The 21,705-nt window shown below is 46.9% G+C and overlaps 1 protein-coding gene across 1 annotated transcript in view; it reads left to right on the forward strand.

Annotated features, from left to right (window-relative positions):
• Positions 1-21,705, forward strand: part of LOC311120333 (tax1-binding protein 1 homolog B-like) — a 32,427-nt gene extending 10,722 nt beyond the window's left edge. Inside the window, exons 3-17 of the mRNA XM_084194955.1 lie at positions 6,332-6,434; positions 7,047-7,237; positions 7,353-7,637; positions 8,815-9,003; positions 10,730-10,915; positions 11,263-11,514; positions 12,524-12,712; positions 12,847-12,919; positions 13,213-13,331; positions 14,861-14,986; positions 16,483-16,569; positions 18,420-18,612; positions 18,772-18,932; positions 19,912-20,000; positions 20,558-21,705. Coding sequence (XP_084051081.1) covers positions 6,332-6,434; positions 7,047-7,237; positions 7,353-7,637; positions 8,815-9,003; positions 10,730-10,915; positions 11,263-11,514; positions 12,524-12,712; positions 12,847-12,919; positions 13,213-13,331; positions 14,861-14,986; positions 16,483-16,569; positions 18,420-18,612; positions 18,772-18,932; positions 19,912-20,000; positions 20,558-20,759 — 2,445 coding nt within the window. The 3' untranslated portion in view covers positions 20,760-21,705. The remainder of the gene's footprint in view (positions 1-6,331; positions 6,435-7,046; positions 7,238-7,352; positions 7,638-8,814; positions 9,004-10,729; positions 10,916-11,262; positions 11,515-12,523; positions 12,713-12,846; positions 12,920-13,212; positions 13,332-14,860; positions 14,987-16,482; positions 16,570-18,419; positions 18,613-18,771; positions 18,933-19,911; positions 20,001-20,557) is intronic.

Consider the following 21,705-nt stretch of genomic DNA (forward strand, 5'->3'; position numbering starts at 1 on the left):
CATTTGGTCAGATGAAACCAAAATAACTTTTTGGTAAAAACTCAACTCGTCGTGTTTGGAGGACAAAGAATGCTGAGTTGCATCCAACTGTGAAGCATGGGGGTGGAAACATCATGCTTTGGGGCTGTTTTTCTGCAAAGGGACCAGGACGACTGATCCGTGTAAAGGAAAGAATGAATGGGGCCATGTATCGTGAGATTTTGAGTGAAAACCTCCTTCCATCAGCAAGTGCATTGAAGATGAAACGTGGCTGGGTCTTTCAGCCTGACAATGATCCCAAACACACCGCCCGGGCAACGAAGGAGTGGCTTCGTAAGAAGCATTTCAAGTCCTGGAGTGGCCTAGCCAGTCTCCAGATCTCAACCCCATAGAAAATCTTTGGAGGGAGTTGAAAGTCCGTGTTGCCCAGCGACAGCCCCAAAACATCACTGCTCTAGAGGAGATCTGCATGGAGGAATGGGCCAAAATACCAGCAACAGTGTGTGAAAACCTTGTGAAGACTTACAGAAAACGTTTGACCTGTGTCATTGCCAACAAAGGGTATATAACAAAGTATTGAGAAACTTTTGTTATTGATCAAATACTTATTTTCCACCATAATTTGCAAATAAATTCATAAAAAATCCTACAATGTGATTTTCTGGATTTTGTTTTCTCATTTTGTCTGTCATAGTTGACGTGTACCTATGATACAAATTACAGGCCTCTCTCATCTTTTTAAGTGGGAGAACTTGCACAATTGGTGGCTGACTAAATACTTTTTTCCCCCACTGTAATTACTTAAAAATCATTCAATGGGATTTTCTGGATTTTTGTTTTATATTCCGTCTCTCACAGTTGAAGTTTACCTATGATAAAAATTACAGATCTCTACATGCTTTGTAAGTAGGAAAACCTGCAATATCGGCAGTGTATCAAATACTTGTTCTCCCCATGTACCTAGGCTATGCAAACCTATAGTCGTGTACAACAAATGTCATAATTGCACGGTACCACTCGCCAAGATAAACCAAACATTTCATACAACCATCTATTTAGCGTCAACAGCAAAGCGGTGAGGGTGGGGGACAGACAGACTCTTGTTAGGCTGCACCGTGTCTTGTGCCTATGGCTCTTTGATGTTGGAACGGTTACTGTGAGTTGTGATCTGAGGTGCTCTGAGAGCGCACACACACGAACAAACACCTACACACTGATAGAGGAGTGTCGGGACAGGCAAACACAGCCTTTATAATTAACCTGTCGTAGATCCACTTGTCCTACCTGTTTGATTGATACAGTGTGATTCTCCTGCCGTAAGGGTTGTTCTGGCTTGGACTAGGCTACTTAGGCTATATGCTAACAAACATGGCGAACAAGAAAGCCTTCAACTGTTGCAGCAGCTTACTATGCTAGCTACTAGTCCCTAACCTGCAGTTTACTATGCTAGCTACTAGTCCCTAACCTGCAGCTTACTATGCTAGCTACTAGTCCCTAACCTGCGGTTTACTATGCTAGCTACTAGTCCCCAACCTGCAGCTTACGATGCTAGCTACTAGTCCCTAACCTGCAGTTTACTATGCTAGCTACCAGTCCCTAACCTGCAGTTTACTATGCTAGCTACTAGTCCCTAACCTGCGGTTTACTATGCTAGCTACTAGTCCCTAACCTGCGGTTTACTATGCTAGCTACTAGTCCCTAACCTGCAGCTTACTATGCTAGCTACTAGTCCCTAACCTGCGGTCTACTATGCTAGCTACTAGTCCCCAACCTGCAGCTTACTATGCTAGCTACTAGTCCCTAACCTGCAGCTTACTATGCTAACTACTAGTCCCTAACGTGCAGCTTAATATGCTAGCTACTAGTCCCTAACCTTCAGTTTATTATGCTAGCTACTAGTCCCCAACCTGCAGCTTACTATGCTAGCTACTAGTCCCTAACCTGCGGTTTACTATGCTAGCTACTAGTCCCTAACCTGCGGTTTACTATGCTAGCTACTAGTCCCTAACCTGCAGCTTACTATGCTAGCTACTAGTCCCTAACCTGCAGCTTACTATGCTAGCTACTAGTCCCTAACCTGCAGCTTACTATGCTAGCTACTAGTCCCTAACCTGCGGTTTACTATGCTAGCTACTAGTCCCTAACCTGCGGTTTACTATGCTAGCTACTAGTCCCTAACCTGCGGTTTACTATGCTAGCTACTAGTCCCTAACCTGCAGCTTACTATGCTAGCTACTAGTCCCTAACCTGCGGTTTACTATGCTAGCTACTAGTCCCCAACCTGCAGCTTACTATGCTAGCTACTAGTCCCTAACCTGCGGTTTACTATGCTAGCTACTAGTCCCCAACCTGCAGCTTACTATGCTAGCTACTAGTCCCTAACCTGCAGCTTACTATGCTAGCTACTAGTCCCCAACCTGCAGCTTACTATGCTAGCTACTAGTCCCTAACCTGCAGCTTACTATGCTAGCTACTAGTCCCTAACCTGCGGTTTACTATGCTAGCTACTAGTCCCCAACCTGCAGCTTACTATGCTAGCTACTAGTCCCTAACCTGCAGCTTACTATGCTAGCTACTAGTCCCTAACCTGCAGCTTACTATGCTAGCTACTAGTCCCTAACCTTCAGTTTATTATGCTAGCTACTAGTCCCTAACCTGCGGTTTACTATGCTAGCTACTAGTCCCTAACCTGCGGTTTACTATGCTAGCTACTAGTCCCTAACCTGCGGTTTACTATGCTAGCTACTAGTCCCTAACCTGCAGCTTACTATGCTAGCTACTAGTCCCTAACCTGCAGCTTACTATGCTAGCTACTAGTCCCTAACCTTCAGTTTATTATGCTAGCTACTAGTCCCTAACCTGCGGTTTACTATGCTAGCTACTAGTCCCTAACCTGCGGTTTACTATGCTAGCTACTAGTCCCTAACCTGCGGTTTACTATGCTAGCTACTAGTCCCTAACCTGCAGCTTACTATGCTAGCTACTAGTCCCTAACCTGCGGTTTACTATGCTAGCTACTAGTCCCCAACCTGCAGCTTACTATGCTAGCTACTAGTCCCTAACCTGCAGCTTACTATGCTAGCTACTAGTCCCTAACCTGCAGCTTACTATGCTAGCTACTAGTCCCTAACCAGCAGCTTGCTGAAGAACAGTGTGCTGGCATTACGTCTTATGGGAATGTTAGCAAAGTATTTAACCCTAATTGCTTCTGTAAGTCGCTCTGGATAAGAGCGTCTGCTAAATGACTAAAATGTAAATGTATTTTAAGCATGTTGGCACAGATGTTTTTTTTCTTCTAAGAATGTGCTTTGCATGCGAAAAGGGTATAATTAGGCTAGATCCTGGATTAGCTAAATGGTTTTTGGTCTGTTGTTTTCGGGAACTCAAGATTCTCACTTTTGTGCACGCTATTGTTATCCCAACCTATCCAGCCAATAGACCTGTATCCAACAGGATAGCCTATCCAGCCAATAGACCTGTATCCAACAGGATAGCCTATCCAGCCAATAGACCTGTATCCAACAGGATAGCCTATCCAGCCAATAGACCTGTATCCAACAGGATAGCCTATCCAGCCAATAGACCTGTATCCAACAGGATAGCCTATCCAGCCAATAGACCTGTATCCAACAGGATAGCCTATCCAGCCAATAGACCTGTATCCAACAGGATAGCCTATCCAGCCAATAGACCTGTATCCAACAGGATAGCCTATCCAGCCAATAGACCTGTATCCAACAGGATAGCCTATCCAGCCAATAGACCTGTATCCAACAGGATAGCCTATCCAGCCAATAGACCTGTATCCAACAGGATAGCCTATCCAGCCAATAGACCTGTATCCAACAGGATAGCCTATCCAGCCAATAGACCTGTATCCAACAGGATAGCCTATCCAGCCAATAGACCTGTATCCAACAGGATAGCCTATCCAGCCAATAGACCTGTATCCAACAGGATAGCCTATCCAGCCAATAGACCTGTTGGATGAAGCTTATCCAGCATGAGTAGACCCAGGTATGCACACTGTGTCCATTCCTCTCCTGGTTGTCAGTGTGGCTGTTTACAGGGCAGGCTAGGCCCTCTGGTCCATGGGAAAGGTGCTTTAGTCAGCCCCTGACTCTCACCTCTCTCACCACTAATGAGTGTTGCTGCAGTAACGCCTACTGCTACTAGCCTTCCTTCATTCTGTAATGACAGTCACTAACTATGTGCCTGCTTTAATAGCTTCCTGTTCTTTACTGCTGGAAGTGGGAACGCCTCCCCGGGACAACTACCCAGGGGATTCTCAACAACACTGGCACCATTGTAGCGTAGCACAGGATCATCTGCAACACACACACACACACACAGCGATGATGCGGTAGTGGAGGAAAACAAGCTGGTCAGACTTATGTGAGGAGTGAGACAGACTGTCAAGTGGCAACAGTGCTGCTTCACACTGACCATATGTAAACAAACTGTGTGGGTGAGAGAATGTGTGTCATAGGGAGAGATTTGATTTTGCTTACATAAAGTCTCATAGGTTAGATCAACGTTTTGGTGTTGTGTGTATCATAGTTGGACCGACCAGGCTTGTTTTGGTGTTGTGTGTATCGTAGTTGGACCGACCAGGCTTGTTTTGGTGTTATGTGTATCGTAGTTGGACCGACCAGGCTTGTTTTGGTGTTGTGTGTATCGTAGTTGGACCGACCAGGCTTGTTTTGGTGTTGTGTGTATCGTAGTTGGACCGACCAGGCTTGTTTTGGTGTTGTGTGTATCGTAGTTGGACCGACCAGGCTTGTTTTGGTGTTGTGTGTATCGTAGTTGGACCGACCAGGCTTGTTTTGGTGTTGTGTGTATCGTAGTTGGACCGACCAGGCTTGTTTTGGTGTTGTGTGTATCGTAGTTGGACCGACCAGGCTTGTTTTGGTGTTGTGTGTATCGTAGTTGGACCGACCAGGCTTGTTTTGGTGTTGTGTGTATCGTAGTTGGACCGACCAGGCTTGTTTTGGTGTTGTGTGTATCGTAGTTGGACCGACCAGGCTTGTTTTGGTGTTGTGTGTATCGTAGTTGGACCGACCAGGCTTGTTTTGGTGTTGTGTGTATCGTAGTTGGACCGACCAGGCTTGTTTTGGTGTTGTGTGTATCGTAGTTGGACCGACCAGGCTTGTTTTGGTGTTGTGTGTATCGTAGTTGGACCGACCAGGCTTGTTTTGGTGTTGTGTGTATCGTAGTTGGACCGACCAGGCTTGTTTTGGTGTTGTGTGTATCGTAGTTGGACCGACCAGGCTTGTTTTGGTGTTGTGTGTATCGTAGTTGGACCGACCAGGCTTGTTTTGGTGTTGTGTGTATCGTAGTTGGACCGACCAGGCTTGTTTTGGTGTTGTGTGTATCGTAGTTGGACCGACCAGGCTTGTTTTGGTGTTGTGTGTATCGTAGTTGGACCGACCAGGCTTGTTTTGGTGTTGTGTGTATCGTAGTTGGACCGACCAGGCTTGTTTTGGTGTTGTGTGTATCGTAGTTGGACCGACCAGGCTTGTTTTGGTGTTGTGTGTATCGTAGTTGGACCGACCAGGCTTGTTTTGGTGTTGTGTGTATCGTAGTTGGACCGACCAGGCCAGCACTGAGCCTGTAGCCTAGACCTGTAACCCCAGCCAGCACTGGGATCCTGATTTTGTTTGACAGTTTTATGGCCTTCTGGATGTATTTTCTGTACTCCCCCTCACCAGCCATCAGTTAACAACACATAAAATTAATATAATTACATGTTGGTTTCCATTTTGAAGTATATCATTTTCACCTATTTCCCCCTTCCTGTTGGAGGTGAGCTGTTGGCGCTGTTCTGCAGCGGAGCATGTTGACGAGGCCGGGCCTCATTATAGGCCATATATACGACACGTGGCACGCAGGAATATGGGAATGTTGAAACGAACCCCTTTTTCACATCTAAAACCTTAATATAACCTAGCCTAAGTGGGGGTTTTAGGTTTTTTATATTACAAAGGGTTTTCATGATCATGGTCCATATTGTGACCTAACGGAGAATAAACTGAAAGCTATAAAAATAGAGTATCTCTCTATCTATACTCCCAGTAATTTATTGGGTAAAACACCAACGTTTCAACATTGCTGTGCGTTCCACAGTGTGGCTGGCACTGTGTCATGTGTAGGTAGGATACTGTTTCACAACTTTGGGTGGTTTTTCTGTCTGCTAACTTCCTCAATTATTACTGTAATTATGTCCCAAATGGTACCCTATTCCCTATATATTGTGTAGTGCACTATGTAGTGAATAGGGTGCCGTTTTGGGTGCAACCTGGTGCGTTGTATTTCCACCTTTAACGCCCCCCCCCCACCCTCTGTGTTGCAGGTTGGATGGAGCACAGCGAGGGACTATTACACGTTCTTGTGGTGTCCTGTTCCTGAGAACCACACAGAGGGCACTGCCATCCACAGAGCGCTGGTGTTTCAAGGTGTGATTTGGGCCCACTGAACGCGCCGTGGTTTTATGGAACTTTTACACTTTTTCTAACCTCATGTCAAGAGGCCTGGCCCCTCAGAGGGCTGTTAAGACTTTTATACTAACACAGTAAAATATGAAACTCTACCCATTTAAGGGATTTCTTGTTTGGTGTTAACAAGATAGTTTTCATTGTGTTCTTTATTAATAGCTAGCCTAGGACTGGAGCCAGAGAAGGGCTCTGATTGCTAAAGGTTGAAACTGAGATCCTGAGCATTTGTTTTGTTTTACATCACAATTAAAATTTTGTGGACAGAGGGGGACCTGATCCTAGTTCAGCTCTCCTACTCTGAGAGGCTTGATGTTTACATGTACATTTTAGTCAATTAGCAGATGCTTTTATCCAGAGCAATTAGGGTTAAGTGCCTTGCTCAAGGGCATATCAACAGATTTTTCACCTAGTCGTCTTGGGGATTCGAACCAGCAACCTTTCAGTTACTGGCCCACCGGTCTTAACCGCTAGGCTACCTGCTACCTGATATGACCCTAGATACCTAGGCCCTGTCCAGAAAGAGCCCGTAGCCCTAGACTCTTTCTGATGTTGTCTGTTCTGTTCCTTCCTCAGGATACTACGTGCCCAACGATGATGGGGAGTTCTACCAGTTCTGCTATGTGACCCACAAGGGGGAGATCCGGGGGGCCAGCACACCCTTCCTGTTCCGGGCTCAAAGCCCCTCAGAGGACGAGCTGCTGACCGTGGAGGATGAGTGCAACTCGGACATCCTGGTGGTGACAACCAGGACCGGATACCTGGAGGTACGTCAGAGAGCGAGCCAGGCTCTGCACTGATACACACACATACACACATACACACGCACAAGCATGAATACACACACACACACACCTCAATGCTTTCTCTTTGTCCCTGCAGCAAAAGATGGAAGAGGCCCACAGAGAGAAGGAGGAAATGGTTCGGACCATGAGCCTCGTGCAGAATGAGAAGGCCCAGCTAGAGGAGGAGAAGGAGGAGATGGTTCGGACCATGAGCCTCCTGCAGAATGAGAAGGCCCAGCTAGAGGAGGAGAAGGAGGAGATGGTTCGGACCATGAGCCTCCTGCAGAAGGAGAAGGCCCAGCTAGAGGAGGAGAAGGAGAGCCTGCATAAAGAGTGTGAGCAGCAGAAAGAGAAGTGTACCCAACTGAGACGAGAGAACCAGGTGAGAACAACTCCTGGGAGGTAGAGCAAAACGTAGCAAAACCCTTTGATACGGACAGCAACAATGAGTGTTCTTACTGGACAAGTTCAGTTTGTACCTCCCCCATTTCCAAACAATTCTTTCCCTGTGCTGTGCCCACTCACTGAACAAGACTCTGGTGGCAGTTGACCTGAAATGTCTCCATCTAGCCTCTGTCTCTCAGCATCCCCTAGTGTGACACAGACACACACACGCACACACACACACGTTGTTCCACCTCTAACCACTATAACTAAATAAAGAACTAAATAAAGTCCAGTTAGTAATGATCTTGAGTGTGATCACTGTTCAGCACCAGATATTTAATACTTTCACATGTATCTTTTAAAACATTGTGTTTATGATAATGCATAGAACTATTCCGTTCCATAAAGCTGCTGGTTTTGAAAATGGCTTTGAGATGAAAACATAATTACACATTTGGTGGCTGTTCATTTTACGACTACACTTTTTATACGTTTTTTTTAATGCGCTGTGAAAAAAATGATTCCAAAATTCGGCTCATAAACTTACAGTAGAAACAAATTCTAATCTGCTGCAATGCCTTTTGGAGCAGACGTTGTGCAGTCCTGTACTTATGACAGAGCAAGCTTCCCTTCCAGCCTCAAAACAGAATAACACGCCAGATTGAAATGGATGATTTGTAGGCAGATGATTTTACATCTCAAAAGTAGTACGAAAACTTGACACGTTTTTTTCCCGTTCTCCGGCTCACAGCCACACAGTTAGTATTGGATTTACAGGGTGACCGTGTGTGTTGTGTGATTGAATCCATAAAGACCTGGCAGTGTCTCTGTGTTTGACACACACAGGACTGGCTGGGATTTCCTCTAGCGGCCGCCTGTCTGTCACAGCACTGAGGATTTGTTCTTGTTGTGCTTTAGAGACAGGAAGTGATTCAATTGAAGACGTTGCAGATATATATCCTGTATAGACCTGACATGGTTCTCTATTCTAATCTACATGACAGAGAAGCAAACCAACTAAATTCTCCAGGGGAACTAGTAGATGAGAGGAGAACGTTATTGTCCCTTAGGTTCTCACAATTTGTCTCTGGCTTAAAAGGGTAAAACGGACATAAAAAAGACATTTAAGGTTACAGGTTACTAACTCCCTCCCTCTGTCTCTCTGTCCCCAGGAGGTACAGGAGGAGGCCACAGCCAGGGTCCTGCAGCTGGAGGATGACCTGATGGGAGTCACCCAGAAGGGCCTGCAGAAAGAGACGGAGCTGGACAGCCTGAAGGACAGAGTGAAGAAGCTGACTCTGGAGAAGGATGGCATGGAGTCACACCTGAAGGATGAGAAGGATGAGAAGGAACTCTACAAGGTCACACACACACACACACACACACACACACACCTACGTTGCGCACACTGCTCCTGTACTATGAGTCATGTGACTGTAGCTGTGAAGGATCATACCTAGGGTTGCAAGATTCCGGTACTTTCCCAAAATTCCCAGGATTCAAGATTTCCTGCAACCGGGATTTATGAAAAACCTGGGAATCTTGGGAAAATGTATGGAATCATACCAGAGATGTCTTTTAGACTATAGTCAAAAGTTAATCTGACCACTTCTCTCAGTCTAGTTAATCTGACCACCTCTGTCAGTCCAGTTAATCTGACCACTTCTCTCAATCCAGTTAATCTGACCACTTCTCTCAGTCCAGTTAATCTGACCATTTCTCTCAGTCCAGTTAATCTGACCACTTTTCTCAGTCCAGTTAATCTGACCACTTCTCTCAGTCCAGTTAATCTGACCACTTTTCTCAGTCCAGTTAATCTGACCACTTCTCTCAGTCCAGTTAATCTGACCACTTTTCTCAGTCCAGTTAATCTGACCACTTTTCTCAGTCCAGTTAATCTGACCACTTTTCTCAGTCCAGTTAATCTGACCACTTCTCTCAATCCAGTTAATCTGACCACTTCTCTCAGTCCAGTTAATCTGACCACTTCTCTCAATCCAGTTAATCTGACCACTTCTCTCAGTCCAGTTAATCTGACCATTTCTCTCAGTCCAGTTAATCTGACCACTTCTCTCAGTCCAGTTAATCTGACCACTTTTCTCAGTCCAGTTAATCTGACCACTTTTCTCAGTCCAGTTAATCTGACCACTTTTCTCAGTCCAGTTAATCTGACCACTTTTCTCAGTCCAGTTAATCTGACCACTTCTCTCAATCCAGTTAATCTGACCACTTCTCTCAGTCCAGTTAATCTGACCACTTCTCTCAATCCAGTTAATCTGACCACTTCTCTCAGTCCAGTTAATCTGACCACTTCTCTCAGTCCAGTTAATCTGACCACTTCTCTCAATCCAGTTAATCTGACCACTTCTCTCAGTCCAGTTAATCTGACCACTTTTCTCAATCCAGTTAATATGACCACTTCTCTCAATCCAGTTAATCCCACTAGTGTGTGTAGCTGCTGTTTCCCTGCTCAGTGGGATCCCACAGTGTTGTGGCTGAACAGGATATGGTCTGTTCCGGCCCTCTTCCGCCTGGTTCTCGCCTGCCGTTTCTGGGGAGCTTTGTAGTGGTGGTGACTGGTGGGTACAGCTCAGGAACTAGGAGTGGTACGCACGCACACTGTCGCCACGGAAGCACAAGTGAAAGCCGCACTTTGTTTAGCCGGCCGCGTCGCTGAGGCTGTGTCCCAATTGGCACCCTATTCCCTATATAGTGTACTACTTTTGATCAGAGCCCTATGACCCCTGGTCAAAAGTAGTGCGCTACAGAGGGTTTAGGGTGCCATTTTGGTGGGACTGCAGGGTAGTTTAACGAGCCCACCTCAATCTCTGTGTTGTAATTAAGGTTATTCTGCATTATTTTAGGAGCTGGCTACATCTTGCTGAAGGATGATGATTAATGTAGTCAGAGGGGTGTCACTGGAACACCAGGCAGAAACATAGCTACACTTTCTAATGATTCATTTGTTATACGAACCCCCTACATCGTCCATCTTTCTGTGACCTTTGAAATGTTAGAATCCTTTTTGATTGTAATGTGATTTTGCCATTCAAAAAAAGTATTTAAAATATTTGTTTGCGGTTCTAGATCCACCTGAAGAACCGTGAGCTGGAGAACACTAAGCTGAGTGCAGAGCTGCAGATGCTGAAGGCTGTGGGTGTAAACAAGGAGAACACCATTGCTCAGTTCAAAGAGGAGGTGGGACGCCTCCGCTCCTGCCTCACTGAGAAGGAGAAACAACACAAGGAGTTCCTGGCCAAGGCCTCCCCCTTGGTAAGAATCAGAATATTATCATGGCTACCTCCTAGATCCCTACTTTGGACCAGTGCATTATATAGGTGGTAGGGAATATGGGCCGCACACCATAATATTCAGACCCCACACCTACAAGAGACTAAAGTCTGGAAGCAACACCGTCAAAGCCGCAGAGCAGCGCCTATGGAGTGGTCCTTGCTCAAAGGCACAACGGCAGTGGGCAGACCTGGGATTCGAACTCACAACAAATGTTAATTCAGAGTGCATGATTTGTTCATCCATACCTGTGTGTATGTGAGAGAGAGATGTACTGACCGTTATACCTGTGCATGTATTTCCCTTTCTCCCCTGGTGTCCCTGTGCAGGGTGAGCTGAAGGTCATGAAGGAACAGCTTCGTCAGAAGGAAGAGCAGCTTCAGGCCAAACAGCAGCAGGCCTCCATGTTGTCTGCTGAGCTGAGGGACGCGTCCAGCGCCCGCGACCGCACCATGGCTGACCTGTACCGCATGAGGCTGGAGACAGACGCCCTGCTGCAGGGGAAGCAGGAGGCCCTGGCACAGTGTGGCCGTCTGGAGCGCCTGGTGGAACAGATGAAGGATGACACCCAGCTAGAGGCAGTAAGGAGGACCTTGATTTCAATGGATTTTGTCTGCGTCCCAAATGGCACCCTATTCCCTATTTAGTGCTCTTCTTTTGACCAGGAGCCAAAGGGCTGTTTGAATTTGGATGTATACTTAGTTTGCACTCAGTTTAGCTTGGAGTTTGAACTTTTGGGACGATTCCATTGGTTCCGTTGTACTGGACAAACTAAATCAAGTGCAGCTGATATATTTGACAGACTAGAGTCCTGTCCAGGGGATGTACTGGTACATCAAGCTGCCTCACTACAGAAACAGGAGATAGACTAGTGTCCTGTCCAGGTGGTGTACTGGTACATCAAGCTGCCTCACTACAGAAACAGGAGATAGACTAGTGTTCTGTCCAGGAGGTGTACTGGTACATCAAGCTGCCTCACTACAGAAACAGGAGATAGACTAGTGTCCTGTCCAGGTGGTGTACTGGTACATCAAGCTGCCTCACTACAGAAACAGGAGATAGACTAGTGTCCTGTCCAGGGGGTGTACTGGTACATCAAGCTGCCTCACTACAGAAACAGGAGATAGACTAGTGTCCTGTCCAGGAGGTGTACTGGTACATCAAGCTGCCTCACTACAGAAACAGGAGATAGACTAGTGTCCTGTCCAGGAGGTGTACTGGTACATCAAGCTGCCTCACTACAGAAACAGGAGATAGACTAGTGTCCTGTCCAGGAAGTGTACTGGTACATCAAGCTGCCTCACTACAGAAACAGGAGATAGACTAGTGTTCTGTCCAGGCGGTGTACTGGTACATCAAGCTGCCTCACTACAGAAACAGGAGATAGACTAGTGTCCTGTCCAGGAGGTGTACTTGTACATCAAGTAACCTCATGCTACAAAAACAGGTGATTAAGCTCCTGCCCCTATGGACTGTTCTGGATCGGACAAGGTTTACCTGCTCAAATATTGGACCGGTCTGATGTTAACATGGAGTGGTCTGTCTGGTCTGTCTCTGTCCTCACTGTCCCTCTGTGTGTTGTGGGAGCAGCAGGCTAAGTCTGAGGTGTGCAGGGTGGAGGATGAGGCAGAGGCTGACCCAGCCACCGTGGCTGAGCTGCAGAGAGAGGTGGAGGACCTGAAGCTCCGGCTGCACATGGCTGCAGAACACTACAAGGAGAAGTACAAGGAGTGTCAGAGGCTGCAGAGGCAGGTGGTCAAGCTCTCTGAACAACCGGGGGTGAGTGAGACGCACACACACGCACTCGCACACACACACGCACACACACACACAGGCACACACACAGGCATGGATACACAGACACACATACACACACACTCATCAACATGTGTCTTCATATTGTTTGTGTCTAGGAGCTGAGGAAGAACCCAGCAGCTGAGACCATGGCCGTCCCTCTGTCTGTCAGTCCAGACACCTCTGTGCCAGGTACACACACATTCACCTCACATATTGCTACCAGTGACACCCTGAATTAAAACATGTCCTCCTTTGTTGTAAAACTTTCAGGTATGGTTTACATGCTAAATGTTTTATTTCTAAGCCCCTATCTATTGAATAGAGTTGAATTTGGGGTCAAAATAATACTTCCATCAAACAAGATGTGCATTTGATCCCAGAGAATAAGACTTGGAAGCATTAACTAAAACACTTTTTCCAAAGAGGTCCTTGATGTTAAAACTATTGATGGGATAGTAACGGTCTGACCTGTGTATCCCCAGGGAGTCCAGGTTCTGCTGACCCCATGCTGGAGGCCATCATCCAGGAGAAACTCAAAGGCTTCAGCAGACAGGCGTCCGACAGGAGCGACAAGTACAGGAAATGCAAACAGATGCTGAATGTAAGAACTCTTCTTGGCTTCCTGTCTGGTGTGTTCATCATCATATTGTCAGAGTTTTTGCATAGTCCATCAGACCAACCAATCAATCTACAAATCTATCAATCATAAAGTGTAGAAAGAGAACACGGTTTCCCCAAGGGTGACCAGAGTGTTGTCTCTAGGAGGAGAAGGAGCGTAGCTACATGTTGTGACCAGAGTGTTGTCTCTAGGAGGAGAAGGAGCGTAGCTACATGTTGTGACCAGAGTGTTGTTCTCTCTAGGAGGAGAAGGAGCGTAGCTACATGTTGTGACCAGAGTGTTGTCTCTAGGAGGAGAAGGAGGGTGATAGCATGACCGTTTTTCCCCACTCCAAAGAGGAGGAAGAGGTTCTGGTTTAAATAGGAGCAGTCAGTGACCAGAGCGTAGCTACATGTTGTGACCAGAGTGTTGTTCTCTCTAGGAGGAGAAGGCGCATAGCTACATGTTGTGACCAGAGTGTTGTCTCTCTAGGAGGAGAAGGAGCGTAGCTACATGTTGTGACCAGAGTGTTATCTCTCTAGGAGGAGAAGGAGCGTAGCTACATGTTGTGACCAGAGTGTTGTCTCTCTAGGAGGAGAAGGAGCGTAGCTACATGTTGTGACCAGAGTGTTATCTCTCTAGGAGGAGAAGGAGCGTAGCTGCATGTTGTGACCAGAGTGTTGTCTCTCTAGGAGGAGAAGGAGTGTAGCTACATGTTGTGACCAGAGTGTTGTCTCTAGGAGGAGAAGGAGCGTAGCTGCATGTTGTGACCAGAGTGTTGTCTCTCTAGGAGGAGAAGGAGTGTAGCTACATGTTGTGACCAGAGTGTTGTCTCTAGGAGGAGAAGGAGCGTAGCTACATGTTGTGACCAGTGTTATCTCTAGGAGGAGAAGGAGCGTAGCTACATGTTGTGACCAGAGTGTTGTCTCTCTAGGAGGAGAAGGAGCGTAGCTACATGTTGTGACCAGAGTGTTGTCTCTCTAGGAGGAGAAGGAGCGTAGCTACATGTTGTGACCAGAGTGTTGTCTCTCTAGGAGGAGAAGGAGCGTAGCTACATGTTGTGACCAGAGTGTTGTCTCTAGGAGGAGAAGGAGCGTAGCTACATGTTGTGACCAGAGTGTTGTCTCTCTAGGAGGAGAAGGAGCGTAGCTACATGTTGTGACCAGAGTGTTATCTCTCTAGGAGGAGAAGGAGCGTAGCTACATGTTGTGACCAGAGTGTTGTCTCTCTAGGAGGAGAAGGAGCGTAGCTACATGTTGTGACCAGAGTGTTATCTCTCTAGGAGGAGAAGGAGTGTAGCTACATGTTGTGACCAGAGTGTTGTCTCTCTAGGAGGAGAAGGAGCGTAGCTACATGTTGTGACCAGAGTGTTATCTCTCTAGGAGGAGAAGGCGCGTAGCTACATGTTGTGACCAGAGTGTTGTCTCTCTAGGAGGAGAAGGAGCGTAGCTACATGTTGTGACCAGAGTGTTGTCTCTCTAGGAGGAGAAGGAGCGTAGCTACATGTTGTGACCAGAGTGTTGTCTCTCTAGGAGGAGAAGGAGCGTAGCTGCATGTTTGCTGATGAGCTGGCCAAGATGGAGGTGAAGCTGAAGGAGCAGCTGAAGACCAACGACAGCCTGAAGCTGCAGCTGGCAGCCGAGGAGGACCGCTATAAGGTACATTGTAGAGCAGTACTACAGACAGGTCTGAGAACAGCTGAGGAGGACCGCTATAAGGTACAGTGTAGATTCTGTAGTTACCAGGCTAGGAGGACCGCTACCACGTACATTGTAAACTATGTATAGCAGTACACAGATCTGAGACCAGCCGACGAGGATCATAAAAGGTCAGTATAGATTATGTTGTGCAGGCTTCTGTTTCCTCAAACCCAAAACTGACAGGTCTGGGATCAGGCTAGGATAATCACTACCAGGTCAGTGTAGAGCAGGGCTACAGACAGGTCTGGGACCAGGCTAGGATAATCACTACCAGGTCAGTGTAGAGCAGGGCTACAGACAGGTCTGGGACCAGGCTAGGATAATCACTACCAGGTCAGTGTAGAGCAGGGCTACAGACAGGTCTGGGACCAGGCTAGGATAATCACTACCAGGTCAGTGTAGTGCAGGGCTACAGACAGGTCTGGGATCAGGCTAGGATAATCACTATCAGGTCAGTCTAGAGCAGGGCTACAGACAGGTCAGGGATGTAGCTCAGTTGGTTGGCATGGCGTTTGCAACGCCAGGGTTGTGGGTTCAATTCCCACGGGGGGCCAGTATGATTTTTTTTTTTTTTTTATAATAATGTATGCACTCACTAACTGTAAGTCGCTCTGGATAAGAGCGTCTGCTAAATGACTAAAATATAAATGTAAATGTAAAAATGTAGGTCTGGGACCAGGCTAATCACTACCAGGTCAGTGTAGCGCAGGGCAACACACAGGTCTGGGACCAGGCTAGGAGAATCACTACCAGGTTAGTGTAGCGCAGGACTCTCCTACTCCAGTCCTGGAGAGCTAGATACTTCAAGAGAAGCCTGGTCCCAGATATGGATGTTCTATCCAACCTCCTCTCCCTGTCATTGTCATGCCATGATATAGCCTGGTCCCAGATATGGATGTGATAGTGATGTAGCCATCTCCTCTGACTTATCATAAGTCATGCCAAACCACACACAGGTCTGGGACCAGGCTAGAATCAGAGCAGATGTTAGGACGGCAAATAAATAGAAAATACTCCAGTTGAAGGCCAACTCCAGTGACAGTTGTGTTAATGTGCAGAGCCCGTTCAGAGGAAGGCTTTATTGCTGTTTATGTAAGTCCTGGAGACCGCCAGGGTCGGACTCTGAAGTTGTGTCCCAAATGGCACCCTATCCTTATATAGTGCACTTCTTTTGACAAAAGTAGTGCACTATATAGATAATAGGGTGCCGTTTGGAACACAGCCGCAGAGACAGCCAGGGACAGGGTTGGACTCTGAGGACTCCTCTCCTGTTGCCTGACTAATGCAGGAGTTGGCATGTTTTTCCTTAATACTGATAGACATTTATTTGATATCAAAATATTTTTCCTCAACGGCCATAATCTTAAACTGATGTGTTCTCCATGTGTACTCCATGTCTCCCTACGCCCTCCCGACTGTCTCCTGACCGTCTCCTGACCGTCTCCCTCCTTCAGAGTCAGGTGGCTGAGAAGGGGCGTGCGCTGAATGAACTGAAGGACACCCTGGCCACTCTGATGAAGGACAAGGAGAGACTTGAGGAGGTTAGTATAGTTGGTGAAGTTAGTAAGTATAGCAACACTACACTATAGCTTTCATTTTCTGCCTTTATAGACCTCTCTGAACTAAAAACACCCCAAAAAGAGCAGCAATTTTCCCATATCCTAATCTGGCTGGGGTTTAACACATCTCTAATTGGTGAAGTAAAGCAAAGTGACTTCTCATTTTCCATTCAATTACTCTGAACCACAGAGAAGTCCAGATTGGGCCCGGGGAATCTGCTGAAGGGGAGCTAGCTAGCGGACGCATTCGTCACTAAGAGTAACAAAACGACCCAATTTGAGGTTGAGACTGTCAATTAAATTGGCGTCTGCTTCAAACTTCCAGTAAAACACAAACCTTCCATTGCCTTCGAAAATGAGAGGATATTCTTTTTTAATGAATGACTAATTAAACTGTTTGTGAGGGAGAAGGGGAGAGAGAGACGGTGCGAGAGAGAGAGGGACGGAGAGAAGGATGGCGAGACGGAGAGAGAGAGAGAGAGAGACGGGGAGAGAGAGAGACAGACGGGGGAGCGAGACGGAGGGAGGGAAAGGGGAGGGAACCGAGGGGGGGAGAGAGTGAGGGGGGGGGACCAAGAGGGGGAGAGAGAGAGAGAGAGAGGGGGACCGAGAGAGGGACCAAGGGGGAGAGAGAGGGCCGAGGGGGAGAGAGAGGGCCGAGGGGGAGAGAGAGGGACCAAGGGGGAGAGAGAGGGCCGAGGGGGAGAGAGAGGGCCGAGGGGGAGAGAGAGGGACCAAGGGGGAGAGAGAGGGCCGAGGGAGAGAGAGAGGGACCAAGGGGGAGAGAGAGGGCCGAGGGAGAGAGAGAGGGACCAAGGGGGAGAGAGAGAGGGACCAAGGGGGAGAGAGAGGGCCGAGGGGGAGAGAGAGGGACCAAGGGGGAGAGAGAGGGCCGAGGGAGAGAGAGAGGGACCAAGGGGGAGAGAGAGGGCCGAGGGGGAGAGAGAGGGACCAAGGGGGAGAGAGAGAGGGACCAAGGGGGAGAGAGAGGGACCAAGGGGGAGAGAGAGGGACCAAGGGGGAGAGAGAGGGACCAAGGGGGAGAGAGAGGGACCAAGGGGGAGAGAGAGGGCCGAGGGGGAGAGAGAGGGACCAAGGGGGAGAGAGAGGGACCAAGGGGGAGAGAGAGGGCCGAGGGGGAGAGAGAGGGACCAAGGGGGAGAGAGAGGGCCGAGGGGGAGAGAGAGGGACCAAGGGGGAGAGAGAGGGACCAAGGGGGAGAGAGAGGGCCGAGGGGGAGAGAGAGGGACCAAGGGGGAGAGAGAGGGCCGAGGGGGAGAGAGAGGGACCAAGGGGGAGAGAGAGGGCCGAGGGGGAGAGAGAGGGCCGAGGGAGATGGGGACCGAGAGAGGGACCAAGGGGGAGAGAGAGGGACCAAGGGGGAGAGAGAGGGCCGAGGGGGAGAGAGAGGGCCGAGGGAGATGGGGACCGAGAGGCGGAACGAGGCAGGGAGAGCGAGAGAGAGGGACCGAGGGAGAGGGAGAGAGACCGACCATAGTTCTAGGAGCTGCTGTGAGGTGGTTGTGGCCAGTCATGTATTGACTATCCTGGAGAGGATGGACATAGAAATGTAGCTGAAGTTAGATATGTAGCTAAGTCTTTCCTTCTTAGGAGCAGCTACACTTTTAGAGTGACGTTTCAGGTGTGGTACTTCTTAGCATCAAAAGATAATATTTACAATATATGAAAAATATGAATACATTTCCTCCACAAGATAGCACAATTCTGTTAGAGAAAATACAAGATCAGTTATTTTAAAGGATTCCCTTTCCAATCATAAATGTATAATAATATAATCTAATAGTTTCCGTTGTCTTGTCTGTCCCCACCAGGATCTCCAGAAGAGCGGTGGTGGTGGTGGTGGTAAGAAGACGGAGGCTGTAGTGTCAGAGGAGATGAGCATTCAGTCTGTGTTCCTGCAGTATCCCCTGCCCTACCCCCAGGACGCCCCCACTCCACTGCTGGTCCCCCAGAGCCCTACACAGCTGCACTTTGGGAACCCTTACTCCACCTCAGATGCAAGAGGTTGGTTCAGATTCATTCAATTGCTATTCATTTCATGTATCATTTCTTGTAGCTTCTTTCTGGAAAACCTGGGAATTTTGGGAAAGGTATCTGAATTTTGAAACCCTAATATGCTTACATTCCTATTGACCTTTGACCCTCTCTTTTCCCTCACTCTAGATGGAGCGGACGGAGAGTTCTCTGATGACCTGCTGCCTCGCTTGCCCCCTGTGGGCCCCCCCTCCTGGGATAGTAACGTAGTCTGCATCCAGCCTGCACGCAACCTCAGCCGGCCCGACGGCCTGGAGGACCCAGAGGAGCAGCAGAACAACAACAACAATGTGAGTTAGCTAGTCTGAAAACAACAATGATAGTTAACTAGTCTGAAAACAACAATGATAGTTAACTAGTCTGAAAACAACAATGATAGTTAGCTAGTCTGAAAACAACAATGATAGTTAGCTAGTCTGAAAACAACAATGGTAGTTAGCTAGTCTGGAAACAACAAATGGTAGTTAGCTAGTCTGAAAACAACAATGGTAGTTAGCTAGTCTGAAAACAACAATGGTAGTTAGCTAGTCTGAAAACAACAATGGTAGTTAGCTAGTCTGAAAACAACAATGGTAGTTAGCTAGTCTGAAAACAACAATGATAGTTAGCTAGTCTGAAAACAACAAATGGTAGTTAGCTAGTCTGAAAACAACAATGGTAGTTAGCTAGTCTGAAAACAACAATGATAGTTAGCTAGTCTGAAAACAACAATGATAGTTAGCTAGTCTGAAAACAACAATGGTAGTTAGCTAGTCTGGAAACAACAATGGTAGTTAGCTAGTCTGAAAACAAAAATGGTAGTTAGCTAGTCTGAAAACAACAAATGGTAGTTAGCTAGTCTGAAAACAACAAATGGTAGTTAGCTAGTCTGAAAACAACAATGGTAGTTAGCTAGTCTGAAAACAACAATGGTAGTTAGCTAGTCTGAAAACAACAATGGTAGTTAGCTAGTCTGAAAACAACATCAACAACGTGAGTTAGTCAGTTAGTCTGCTTTAAAGATAGACCAGAGGAGGCTGGTGAGGGGAGGACGGCTCCTAGTAATAACTGGAATTGAATAAAGTGAACATTATGAAAGCATGTTTGATTTGATACTGTTACCTTAATTCCAGCCATTACTATGAGCTGTCCTCCGATTTTAAAGTGACACCAGCCTCCACTGAGGTTCACTCAGTGATATGTTGCATCATACACAGTGGGATGATTTTCTGCTACAGCAGTTGTGTGTGTGATAGTATTTCTGAAGTAGTTTTCTACCCTCCACCACAGGGCAATGCCAATGAACAGCCTGCAGCAACTACTGAACCCCACAGCCCATTCTTAAATGATGGACAGACTCCCTTTTGCTTTGAGGCCAGGTAACACAAACAAACACACACACACACACACACACACACACACACACACACACACTGAAGGCCTGAGCTCCCCAAAATGCATTGAAGTTGGTCTCTCTCACCCCAGCACAGCAGCTTCCCAGCTCCAACCTGTGTATATCATGATAACATGTGTAAAGTCTTTGTTCTTTAATGTAGGTGTTAACATGAGTGGCCCAGCCCAGCTAGCGGCCCACCCACGTAGAGTAGACCTGACAGATGGCCTTTATTAGCCTGTTAGCTGTCCTGCTCTGCTCCCCTCTGCCAACATCATCACTTGGCTGCTCATTAACACAACGCTCTCTCAATACCTTCTCTCTTTGTTGCTCTCTCAATACCTTCTCTCTTTGTTGCTCTCTCAATACCTTCTCTCTTTGTTGCTCTCTCAATACCTTCTCTCTTTGTTGCTCTCTCAATACCTTCTCTCTTGGTTGCTCTCTCAATACCTTTTCTTTGTTTCTTTCCATCACTCTTTCCTTCTATTTCCATCACTCCTTCCTTCTCTTTCCATCACTCCATTCTCTCTCCCCTCTGTGCAGTGTGAACGTCCAAAAGCGCTGTCCGCTGTGTGAGTTGATCTTCCCGCCCAACTACGACCAGAGTAAGTTTGAGGAGCATGTAGAGAGCCACTGGAAGGTGTGCCCCATGTGCAGCGAGCAGTTCCCCCTCGACTGCGACCAGAAGATCTTCGAGAACCACGTGCTCACCCACTTTGACACCAACGTGCTCAACTTCGACTAAAAACCACATCCACTACACCCTTCAGTTTCTGTCAGTCGCCACTGAAATGAAACTGCCTTGCACTCTCTTTCCCCTGCCATCTGTAACAGGTGTGACGATCTCATTCCGATTCACTTTTAGGACCGTTGACGTTTTGATTAGCGTATTTTATTAACTAAGGAAAAGGTCTATATATTGGGTGGTGTGATTGGTTCTCCATTAAAACCATGTGCTCTGATTTCATGTATATTTCAGACCAGGGCTATCAATCTGTGTGAATCAGAACGTCTTTAATAATAGGTTCTTTAACATGAAGTGGCTGATCAAGATTCTATTAGTGGGATATGATCGATGATGATGTGAAGTACTATGTCATCGCTGTACTTCACCAGTCTCAGACACTACTAGACTATGTAAAGTCAGGGAAAGTAGGCTACATCAGGCGTTTACCAAAACATACATTTGAACTGTTCCAACCAAAATGCTTTCCCCTGAGCTTCATAATAAAATTCAGGTATTCATTCTTTTTTAGAAAGCAGCCGCCTCGGTGCACTATATGCAGACAGACGGGACAAATCATTGCTTCTAAACCTGATTATTGTATTATCTTTAAATAATCTATTTTAGAATAATCTTTTAAAAGCCAACAGTGTTGTATAAGCTTTTGCAATATGTGTATGTATGGTTAGAAAGAGCTGTCATATTTTACTGTTAGTTGATTTTCAGTTTCTTTCGATTCTCATTATTTAATTATCCACCGGTTTGGTTGTGTCTGGCTAAAGAAGTCATGCTTCACCTATCGCTACTGATTAAAATGCATGCCAGGATTCTGTTAGATGAGAAACTATTATTTTTGTTATTTACGTTATTTGCTGCAAGTTATTTCACGATCATAGAAAACCTTTGATTTCTTTGTGTGAGTCCCATGTAATGAAATCTGAACTAATAAAGTCTGTTTGGAACAATG

Source organism: Coregonus lavaretus, assembly GCF_964263955.1.
Source record: "Coregonus lavaretus genome assembly, contig: HAP1_SCAFFOLD_166, whole genome shotgun sequence".
In the NCBI taxonomy this organism is placed as follows: domain Eukaryota; kingdom Metazoa; phylum Chordata; class Actinopteri; order Salmoniformes; family Salmonidae; genus Coregonus; species Coregonus lavaretus.